Source organism: Myotis daubentonii, chromosome 2 (assembly GCF_963259705.1).
Source record: "Myotis daubentonii chromosome 2, mMyoDau2.1, whole genome shotgun sequence".
Lineage (NCBI taxonomy): Eukaryota > Metazoa > Chordata > Mammalia > Chiroptera > Vespertilionidae > Myotis > Myotis daubentonii.
Genome location: NC_081841.1, coordinates 4,003,107 through 4,014,455, shown reverse-complemented (window position 1 = coordinate 4,014,455; position 11,349 = coordinate 4,003,107). Strand labels below are relative to the sequence as shown.

At 58.7% G+C, this 11,349-nt stretch overlaps 1 protein-coding gene and 2 non-coding genes across 4 annotated transcripts in view; 1 reads left to right on the top strand and 2 right to left on the bottom strand.

Moving 5' to 3' along the window:
* The first annotated feature begins 40 nt into the window (after window positions 1-40).
* Window positions 41-190, top strand: LOC132228834 (U12 minor spliceosomal RNA). The gene has a single exon (XR_009451449.1). It is a non-coding gene; the product is annotated as a U12 minor spliceosomal RNA (small nuclear RNA).
* Window positions 191-3,231: 3,041 nt separating this feature from the next.
* Window positions 3,232-11,349, bottom strand: part of LOC132225828 (NADH-cytochrome b5 reductase 3) — a 28,263-nt gene continuing 20,145 nt past the window's right edge. For both annotated transcript variants that reach the window (XM_059680811.1, XM_059680812.1), the window contains exons 8-9: window positions 8,752-8,851; window positions 3,232-4,346 (exon numbers count right to left, since the gene is read on the bottom strand). In XM_059680811.1, coding sequence (XP_059536794.1) covers window positions 4,174-4,346; window positions 8,752-8,851 — 273 coding nt within the window. In that variant the 3' untranslated portion in view covers window positions 3,232-4,173. The remainder of the gene's footprint in view (window positions 4,347-8,751; window positions 8,852-11,349) is intronic.
* LOC132228892 (U6 spliceosomal RNA) lies at window positions 10,459-10,568 on the bottom strand. Its single transcript, XR_009451501.1, has one exon. It is a non-coding gene; the product is annotated as a U6 spliceosomal RNA (small nuclear RNA).

Here is an 11,349-nt window from a genome sequence, read left to right as displayed (position 1 = left end):
TTCGGAATCACCATGTAGCGAGGAACGGACGAGCCCCTTTATGCCTTAAACTTATGAGTAAGGAAAATAACGATTCGGGGTGACGCCCGAATCCTCACTGCTAATGTGAGACGAATTTTTGAGCGGGTAAAGGTTGCCCCTGAGGTGACCCGCCTACTTTGCGGGATGCCTGGGTGCTGCGATCTGCCCGACCCCCTCACGCTTAAAGGATAGGCTGGTGTGAAGGCAGAGGAGGAACTGCGGAGTTGCTATCTGTCTACTGGGCAACCTCGGAACGGCGGCACCCAGTAGGCGCTCCCTTTGTGGCGTATTAAGAGGCAGTGGTTACCGGGGTGACCAGTGGAGGGCCACCTGGCTCAGTCCCAGAGCCACACTGGGCCCTGCAGATGCGAATAGCTTAGTGCTTTATGAGCTGCTAATTACTTTCTTAGTCCAACACTGCGAGTGGAGTTGTGTACTCTTTTCTTTTCTTTTTTTTTTAATTGTGACATTGGCCCTAGCGGCCGGCTTGGCCCAGTGGATAGAGGGTAGGCCTGCGGACTGACAGGTCCCGGTTTGATTCCAGTCAAGGACATATGCCCGGGGGCAGGCTCTATCCCCAGTAGGGGGCGTGCAGGAGGCAGCCAATGATTCTCACTCATCATTGATGTTTGTATCTCTTTCCCTCTCCCTTCCTCTCTGAACTCAAAAATGTATTTTAAAAGTATGAAAAAGTCCACTTTAAAAAAAAATAAAAATAAGTTGTGACTTTGGTTAATGAGTTATGTGCACTTGACAGAACATCACACTACAATTAAAAATCTGGCATCAGGCCCAACTGAGGTGGCTCAGTGATTGTCGACTGACCTATGAACCTGGAGGTCACGGTTCAATTCTCCGTCAGGGCACATGCGATGTTGCGAGCTCGATCCCCAGTGTGGGGTATGCAGGAGGCAGCTGATCAATGATTCTCTCCCTTCTTCTCTGAAATAATCATTACAAATCTGGCACCAGAAGCTCCATGGAAAAACTGGGCAAGAGCTCTGGGCGTGGGCACCAGACAGAGGGGAATCCAGGTCCCACCTGGGCGGCTGTGATTGGGTGCTGGCTGGCCTTCCTTTTCTCAGCTGCCAACAGCAGCCATTATCCCCTCCCTCCCAGGGGTGCAGAAGGGAGGCCCGGGTTCCGCCCCAGCCGGGGCCAGCTGGACCGTGGCGGGCAGGTGCAGAACCCGGAAGCAGCCAGAGGGTGCAGGAGTTAAAGCCCTGTGGTGCCTTAAGTGAAAGGTATAAAAGTCACTTCAGTGATTTTTTAAAAGCCAGCACAACTGAAATCAATTTATTCTGGGATTCTCAGCGGGGTGCCTCCCTAGGGGCATTTCCGAGCTTTGTGGAGTCCTGTTTGGTTGTCCAGAGGACAGAGATCCGGTCACGTGGAGGTGGGACAGTCTCCCAAACCCAGCGACATTCCTGGAGCTGAGAGGCCGGTTGCGACTGAGCCCGGCTTCACTCCAATTCTTGTATGAACACGCGGGACTTTTGTCCGGAGTGAAAAACATGGACTTGCCAGGAAGGTAGCTGCGCAGGAGCCGAGGAACTGGGTCCTGCTTTGTTTGGAAATTGAGCAAGAATTGTGCCCGCCTGGGAGCCCAGGAGCCCGGCTGCAATTGGGCTGAGACAGTTCAGGGGCCTGGCATTTGGGCAAACCCTGACCGAACCCCATTTTATAAATTCCTTTTCTTTCTTGCTCTTTTATAATGTAGTTAGAGCTGTGTGTGTGTTTAAATTCTGTACAGGCTAGCGATAGTACCTGTGAATTCACTTCTCAGGTCTGAGAGGGTGAAGAATCACTGACCTAGTTCGTGTACCCATTTTACAGGTGCGGAAACTGAGACCAGGAGAGGGGAGACCAGACGCAATTCATGCCCTTCTTCCTTGCTCCAGGAGACAGCTTCCAGCGGACTCAGGCAGATGTGTGTTCAGACCCTGACCCTCAGGCCTGTTTTCTCACCCTCCAGATGGAGGCCGGAATGAGGAGACCGACTGTGTATCCAGTGCTCAGCAGAGCCCAGCACACAGTGGGTGTGAAGGGCCATGGGGGCCTGGGGTTCCCAGGTCAGTCCCTCTCCTGCCCACTGGAGACAGAATAGAAGGTAAGAGGAGAGGAAAAAGGGACGCTCCTTTTCCTGCTAACTACCCCATCACCTCCTCTTCCCCCCTCCACTCCAGCCACACTGGCCTTTACCATGTTCCCTGCGCCTCCCAGCAGGTCCCTGCCCCAGGGCCTTTGCACTTGCTGGTCACTCCGATCCAACCTCATCTGCAGTATCACCTCAGCCACCTGCCTCCTCTGATCTGTCTGGAAGTCTATTCCGTGAGCTTGTTCTGACCACAAGGGCTCTTCCCTTGCTGTTCCCACCACCTCAAACACCTACCCCAGCAGGGCGGATCTCTCCTGCCACGGCCCCTCAGGTCGTCTCCTGGCAGGGCTTCCCTCCCTGGCATTTACACCACCGCTTCCTTGCCTGGGGCCTTTCTCGCTAGCTGCCCAGGAGCAGGGAGGCGCTTGTGGGGCAGCCAGAGTCCCCCGCACGTGGAACGGCTGGTGAGATGGGTGCGGAAACCAGTGAGCGCCTTTCCCCGTGGAGCCTTCCACAGGGCAGGACACCGGCCTCACCAGGCCCCACCTCCCACCCCAAAGCCATTGCTTGCTGAGCCCGTCTCTGCAGCAGAAGTGGGGCTGATGACTTTGCCCTGCTCCCCTCGGGGCTGCCGGGCGGAGGGAACTGAAAGGAAGCCCCTGGGACATGCGGAGAGCCCAGGACAGACCGGAGGTCCCGCCAGGCCTCACCTCGGGGATTTGACACGAACAGGATGGGCACGCGGGGAGTTTAAGCGCTGGCCTCCCGGGGTCCAGCCCCAGCTCGGCCCCTGCCCCCAGGAATCTGTCCTAGAAGACAGCCTGGAAGGAGGTGAAGCAGCCAGTCACTGAGAATCCACCAACTGGAAACAGCTGACTGTGCGACTTCGAGGGTCCTGGTGAGTGAGGACAGGGTGAGCTCCACCCCCCCCCCCCCCAGCATCGGGGAAAAGCAGGGCCCTAGGCGGTGCGTGTGGGGTCACTGGTCACCAGCGCTGGCCTCGGGCGGGTTTTCCCGTGTACTTTCCTGCTCTAAGTGCCAGGCCCGCGCAGCCTGTCCCCCTCCTGCCCCCCACAGGGACACAGGTCACAGCTCAGGGAGCCACACGAGGGTTACCATTAGCGAAGTTTTATTTCAACTTTTTTTCTGCTCATAAATGACTCTGAAAAAGCTGATATGCAAGAGGCTAACCCACTGCTGTCTAAAGGCAACGACGCGGCCACTGAGAATGTGGCGCGGACAAGAGGCTCTGCTAAGTCTCCCCCACGCGGGGCGGGGGCGCAGGCAGCAGGAGGGCGGGTTCGGGCAGAGGAAGAAATAAACATTAGCTCTGTCCTCCCTCTGCCGTCAGGGCTGGGGCCCAGGACCCTGAAGTGGTCGCTCTAACCACCGAGCCGACAGCTTGGAACTCCCAAAGCTGCCCAGTGTCTGGGTGCATTGGGGAAGATGTGGAGGCTCCGGGAGGGCCATGTGCGGGGGGGCGGGGGGGGAGCCCTCAGCCAGCCCCTCCTCCCAGCCCTGGGGGGGCAGCCTCTCACCCCAGCAGTCCCTGCCAAGGGGAACTTTGGGTGGTACCTGCCCTGTAGTGTCAGGTGCTGACGCCTGGCCTGGCCCCGAGGCAGGTAGTGAGGGGCGCTGGCGGGGGTCCCCCGGTGGTGGCAGGGGAGTCCCCCGCACCCACAGCTCTGACTGCCGTGTATTTCCGGTCATTTCCGCCCGTGGTGGGCTCTGGGAGGGCGGTGGAGCTGGGTGCTGGCGGCCTGGGCCCAGTAGTGTGCGGGGTGGGGCTGAGGGAGGGACTGAGCCCGGGCGGCCATCACTGTAAGGACCAGTGAGGGTCAGACAGGAGCCTGTCCTGAAGGCGGCCGTGGCGTCTACAGTAACCGAACCCTGATCCCGAAAGGGCGCCTTGGGGGCCAGCCCAGAAGGGTGACCGCCGGGCGGGCGCGGGCAGGCCAGGCCGAGCCCCGGGCCACAGTGAGGGATGTGGGGGTGAGGGTAAAGGTGGCGGGGGGCGGGTGCGGGGCGGGCATGCGCGCAGCAGTGCCCGGCCATCAGAAGGTGAAGAGGCGCTCCTTGGGGTGGCCCACGCGGTCCAGGTTGGGCAGGCAGGCGTACTGGATCATGGGCGGCGGCCCGCACATCAGTACCAGCGGCTCCTCCTCTGGCGGCGGGAGGTGGTCCCGGATCATCTCTTCGTTCACGAAGCCCTCGCTGTAGTCCCAAACTGCGGGGGGGGGGGGGGGGGGGGACGGGGGGGGGTAGAGGGGTAGAGACTAGGTGAGCCCAAGCCCGGCCCCCCTGCCCAGCACCCCTCCCACGCGGATGAGGTCCTGGCCCGGGAATGCTTCCCTTCTCCCGACAAACACTGAAGAGTGAAGAGGTTGATCTAAGCCACCCTGGCGCTGACGCCCGCCCAGCCTGGCCTGCCCACAGCACAACGCAAGCCCTTCTGGGTCTCCGGTTCACAAAACCTTTCCTTTCCATTTGGCCCTCAGAACCACCAGTGTGTGGACAGCGAGAGGGCCAAGGATCCCATTTACAGACGGGAAACGGAGGCCCAGAGGACCCAGAATTGAGTTGCCCAAGGTCACACACGGAGGCATCCGCTCGGCTAGGACGTGGACTCCAGGTCCCAGGGGTCTGTCCCCAAGCCAGTGTCCAGCTCCAGGCTGGTCAAGGTGACAGTCTCTACCAACACCTCCTCCACGGCCCATCTGACTTGTCGCCACCAGGGTGCCGGCCCATGCGCTGTGTTCCCAGTGCCCAGACAGCCCGCACATAGTACTTGCTCAATTAATAATGAAGGAAGGGCCGAAACTGGTTTGGCTCAGTGGATAGAGCGTCGGCCTGTGGACTGAAAGGTCCCAGGTTCGATTCCAGTCAAGGGCATGTACCTTGGTTGCGGGCACATCCCCAGTGGGGAGTGTGCAGGAGGCAGCTGGTCGATGTTTCTCTCTCATCGATGTTTCTAACTCTCTATCTCTCTCCTTTCCTCTCTGTAAAAACTCAATAAAATATATTAAAAAAAAAAAATAATGAAGGAAGGAATGTGTCCCAAACCAGCAGTGAATGAGCCTGGAAATAGCAAGACCCAGACACAGCGGTCTTGGCCCTGCCCGCACCCCATCTCGCACACAGGGTGTCTCCAGGTTCGCCTGAGGTCTGGAACCTCCCTTCATTCCTCCAGGTGACTGACGGTGCCCTTGGTGAGAACCTGGCACCTAGGCTGGCAAGGGCTCTAGTCTAACCGGACCCTCAGGGGCCGGCCCGCTGTAGGGGCTGCTCAGAGGGGTGCAGGGACCGATGGGGACCGAAGACTGGCAGAAGTCCGATGGGAGGGTGGGGCTCTGACCGCTGGGCACCGCCAGGGGCAGAAGAGAGGAAGGGGAGCCGCCCCCTCTCTGGCTCTGGCTTCCCATCTGCTGGGCATCGACCCCGCTGTGCCTCAGTGTCCACCTGTCCTCACAGTGCCATCCTGCCTACCGCACGGGGCCACGCGGTCCAGGGGGAGGGGGTCTCCCATCTTTCAAACGTGCTGCCTAACCATTGCCTCCTCTTTCAGACGAGTGAGGAGGGGCCCGTGTGAAGCTCACCTTCCTTCACGGCTCCCAGGTTCGGGCGGGACACACACTCCTTGGGGACTGAGGGCTCTCACATGACCCCTGTGCCGAGCAGCTCAGCCCGAGAGACAGACAAATGGCTGCCTCCCCTCCAAGGAGCCCACTGGCCACCTCCTGATCCCACCGTGAGGGCCCAAGCCCAGGCCGGCTCATGCGCTCTGGCCCATGGGTGGGGTGGTCACCCAGGCAGATCCTCTAGCTGGGCTCTGAGGGGAGGGGCACAGGGGCAGCAGGGATGGTGGGAGAGGCAGCAGGTGGAGGGAGGAGGGCAGCAGATGGGAGGGGGAGGAGACGGAGGGACGCTGGCTTAGAGGGCCCAGTGCTCCGCCAGGGCTGGCAGAGGCTGGGGACGGCTCTGCTCCGAGTCCTTCCACCCTGAACCCCGATTACCTGGCTGGTCTGTTTTCAGGCTGGAAACGCCTCGCTAAAGCCCTGGACACCAATGGAAACAGCTCTGGAAGCCAAGGGCAGGCGCAGGACACCAAGGGCCTGGCTGGATGGACACTCACGGCACCGCTCTACGGGGCCCCGTGCCAGGGGCCACAGTCCCAGCTCGCCTTGGCGATGGGGTGCTGAGCAATGGAGCATTCTCTATCGTATGGGCACTGACCACATCCCCTTTTCCCTTTGGCTGCTGGGAAGCTCAGAAGCTGCAGCAAGTGTGCATCCCAGTCCATGGTTTCGTACAAACCTCGTTCCCGATTCTATGGCACGCCCTGCCCTTGTCTTCCTCACCCGCTCTCTGTTTGTACCCCTCTGACTCACGCTGGGAGTCTTCTTAAGCTGCCTAACAGCCTTCTGGAATGAGTCAGGGCACAGACACGTGACATTTTTATAGCTGGGAACGTATCTGAAAGGACCTCGTAAAAAACCGCACGGAACGGAACTGTACTTGCTCACGGGTGGAATGTGCAGGCCTATGGCACACCTCCATTTCTACAGACTGAGCTTTTCTCCACGCGTGCACAGAGGTGGCTTATGGGGGAGCATGTCCGCTGCGTGTGCCACATGGGCGGGCCCTCTCCTGTGCCCCCGCTGAGCTCAGGATGGCTGTGCTGCTCAGCTGCCATTTCTTTCTCAGCATCTACAAGTCCAGCTTCTGCTAACGTTACAGCCACACCTTAATGCTCTCGAAACGGGGGTCAGGGGACGCCAAGCATAAATGTAAACGAGAGGAGAAAGCCCACGGCCCCTCCCTGGGCCCCGAACTGGTCCTGCTCAACAGTCCCGGGGAGGCGGCGTTTGGTCTTGGCGTTGCCGTGTGCCGCCAGCAGGGGTCAGTGTTGGCCCCTCCTCCAGTGGACGGGCCGTCCATTGGCAACAGGCAAGGCGGTTCCCGTGGTGGCTGGTGAGCCTCCCCTACCACTCTAGAACCTGCACCCGAACACAGCTACCTACCCCTCACTCTCCCCTTTTTTGTTGAGACCTGGGTGCAAGAGAAAGGTTCCTTTCTTTGCTAGAAGAGCAGCTCCGACTCGCAGAACCAGTGCGCCCACCGCACCCCCACCCCCCGGCCTTCACTCAAGGCCTTGCCCGGCCAACGGTACTGTCTTCCCGGGTCTCGCTGGCCACCTGCTACCATGCTGTGATTTACTAATAAACCTGCTTCCTTCCCACTGGAACATCAGCCCCGGGGCCAGGCTGGCTTCATGAGCACCCACAGCGGGGGACCCGACCGGGAGGGAACCTGTAACCCAGGTGAGCTGGCCCAGGATGGCCAGTCCAGCCAGAGGCCTCAGGACACAGCCGTCAGGTCCGCAGTCCACCCAGCCCGGGTCTGGCTCTCGGCCAGGAGGCCCAGGACCCGATTTGGTCAGGACGGGTGACTGGGAAACAGGCCCAGGTGTCTATGAGACGTTGTATACGATGCAGGGGCATCACAGCCTGAGGAGAGATGGACATGGGTGTCCATCTGTAAATATCTAATGTAAATATCTGATATGCAGGATGGTCTTGGGCGACTCCTGCTGGCCCCTGGCACGGGACCCCTTAGAGTGGTGCCGTGAGTGTCCAAGCCAGGGCTCGGGTGGAGCCTGTGAGTTCAAGCCCATCCCTCATGTTTTCCAGCTGCGTGACGGGCGCAGATCACGGCGTCCCGCCCTCAGAGAGCGGTGTGCTCCCCACAACGTGGCTGAGTCCCAGTGAACTGTGGGGCTGGGTGAGAAGCTGGAGGCCAAGCAGGGGGGCTGGCAGAACCGAAGGAGATTATAAGCTGGCGCCTACATGGCTACTTAGAAAATGTTATTTCTAACATTTGAAATTTCCCAGGAAAATGCAGGTCCAGCTCCCTTAAGGAGTGGAGAGGCCTGGTCTGCAGGCGGAATTCCTGCGTGGCTGACCGACATGCAGCTGAGGGGCAGATGCTCTCCAATTCGCCCCACTCCCCACCACTCCCTGTTGCCTCTAACCCCGAAGCAAACATCACTGCTGTTATCTACCAAGAAGCCTGACCTGCTGCTTTTCCCACAGCAACGAAGATAATTGTTTGCATCCGCATCTACCTAAGGCGGGAGATGTAGTCGTTTAGCTCCCAGAGGGCAACCTTGTTCAAGGTGGGAGGGCAGCCCTCACTCACTGTCTCCTACATGGCTTTGGCTCCTCCACAATCAGCTGTGTGACCCTGCAAACAGCTTAAACACCTGGACAGGCAGGGGAGACCATCCGTCAGTCTAGCCCACCCCCAGGCTGATGACTGGAGAGAAAAACGGGCCTAACAGGGTACAAACCACAGGGTGGGAGCCATCAGCCCCCAGCTCGGCCCTGGAGACCTGCCCACAGTGAGTCCCAGCCCCAGGGGAAGGCCAGCCTCCTGCGTCCAGCAGGGGGCAGTGCAGCCAGGGCTCGGGAGGAGCCCGTGAGTTCAAGCCCGTCCCGGATGTCTTCCAGCTGTGTGACGGGCGCGATCACGGCGTCCCTCTCTCAGGCCACGGGAGAGCATGCAGAGGAGAGCGGGCGCCAGAGGAGCCCAGTGCCCCCGCCAGCCCGCCCTGCCCGGCGCCCACCACTCACCCTCGGGGGCTTTGTCCACCGTGAACCAGAGCTTGAAGCGCGCCGAGTGCTCGTTCCTCAGCTCCTCCAGCTCCGGCCGGAGCAAGATGTCCTTCTCGGTCTGTGGGGCGAGTCCGGGGTCAGGAGGGTGGCGGCAGGGGCTGCCCTGGAGACACCCATCGCCCAATGGCTCGTCGTCGCCCACCCATGGGCACGCGCTGGCACAGCCCGCCAGACTCCCAGACACACGCCCCCTCCTCTCGCACAGGGCGGTCCCGCTGCAGGTGGGGATGCTCACGGCAGGTGCGGCGCAGGCAGGTGTGAACGCGGTGGGGAGATGCGCGCGGCACAGTGGGAGCGGAGGGTGGGGACCAGCGCTGCAGGTGGCGCGCTCATCGCCCGGACAGAGGGCAGACTGGGAGGAAACGGCCAACCCCCTGGTCGTGACGGCCCCTAGGGGCTGACTGTGATGCTTCAAACAACGCGTGGCTCAGTGAAAGAATGGAGGTCACCACGCGCATCCCTGGGACAAGCCTTCAGGGTCCGGCACCTCAGGTGCACATCCATAAATCAGGAAATCGGATGCCTGCAGCCCACACAGCCCGAGTTCAGCTCATGGCCCTCTCCTCCGGGAAGCCTTCCCAGACTCCGCAGGGGCACGACAGGGAGTGTCCATCCTCCCACACCATTGCCCACACTGGGTAATAACTGTTCAATCTTTGCCAATCAGACCGGTAGAAGGTAAATCTCATGCTTTATATTTTACTAGTGACCCGGCACACGGATTAGTGCACACTGAAAGGAAATGATTTAGAAGATGGCCGGCGGGACTGGGCGGGACAGGCCAGACGCGCTGGAGCCAACCTCCCACAGCCCCTCCCCAGCCGGCCCCACCTGGGGTGGCGCCGGGGCCACGGCTCAAAGGGCGTCTGTGGAGTGAGCGGGGTCCCTCCCGTAGGTGGGGTCTTGCAGCCTGGTGGAATCTCGAGGCCCGGCTAGAAATTGGGCTCCCTCCTCTCTGGTTCAGGAGTGCGTCACCCAAGAACCACCGCTGCCAAGTCACGGCAGCTCAGCAGCTCCTGCGTTAAGCGCCTGCCCCCTGGTGGTCAGTGTGCATCATACCTACCGGCAGGTTGGCCTGTCGCTTAGCCTTTTATAGATGTAATTAATAAATAAGTTTGTCACTGGTCTAGTTGTAGCTTTTATTACTTTATAAAACTCTTAACATTAAGGATAGTCTATTGGTGATACGGTTTTTCTTAGTTCTTTGTCCTTCTACATTAGTATGTTCTACACTGATACGTTAATTTTCAGCAGGGAACTCACTCCTCCAGTCTTTCCTTGTGGCTGAGTCTCTCTCCGTCTGGCTCAGCCTGGCCGTCCTCAGCCACTCATTCGCTCAGCAGTACTTCTTGGGAAAACGGTTGTTTTGTTGTTTTACATGCACATCTTTGACCTAAGCTTCATTCTACGTAAGGTCAAGGAGGGATCTGCTAGCTTTTCCCAAATGCACAGCAACTAGCCCTGCACTCATTTCCTTCTTTTGTTTTTGTTAACTGTTTATTTAACGAGAACCGACTCCTAAGCTCACAAATGCAGCTTCAGGTTCAGGAACAGGGGTCGGGGACAAAGCTTCCGTGGTTTCAACCCAAAGACATTTACAGCCAAGGTCACTCTGCCCTCAGAAAGCGCCCGCCTCAGCCTCCCACGGAACCACACTTTCCGTGGAAGAATATGGAACACTTCCCCCTTGTGCGTGTCCTCCTTGTGCAGGGGCCGTGCTAATCTTCTCTGTATTGTTCCAATTTTAGTACCTGTGCTGCCGAACATGCTAGAACATGTGGCCATTCACATTTAAATTAATCAAGATCAAAATCTAAAACTTGCTTTTCATTTTTATTTTCATTTTTCTTAATTTTTAAAAATATATTTTTATTGATTTCAGAGAAGGAAGAGGGAGAGAGAGATGGAATCATCAATGATGAGAGAGAATCATCGATCAGCTGCCTCCTGCACACCCCACACTGTGGATCGAACCTGGGACCCTTCAGTCCACAGGTTGACACTCTATCCACTGAGCCAAACCAGCGAGGCCATCCAATAACCATTAAAAAAATGTTTTTTATTGACTTGAGAAAAAACAAATCAACGTGAGAAACATCTATCGGCTGCCTCCTGCACGCCCCCCACTGAGGATCGAGCCCACAACCCTGGCTTGTGCCCTGACCAGGAACCCAACCAGCGACCTTTTGGCCACAGGATGCCACTCAGCCCGAGCCCCACCAGCCAGGGCCCGACACCCATGTCCATCTCTCCTCAGGCTGCGATGCCCCTGCATCGTATACAACGTCTCATAGACACCTGGGCCTGTTTCCAGGTCAGACGTCACAGAACCTTCTGCCGTGATGGGAATGTTCTAGGCCTGTGTCAGCCGATGCGGTAACCACTGGCCACATGTGGCTACGGAACCCATGCAATATGGCTAGTGGGCCGAAACCGGTTTGGCTCAGTGGATAGAGCGTCGGCCTGCGGACTGAAGGGTCCCAGGTTCGATTCCGGTCAAGGGCATGTACCTGGGTTGCGGGCACATCCCCAGTAGGAGATGTGCAGGAGGCAGCT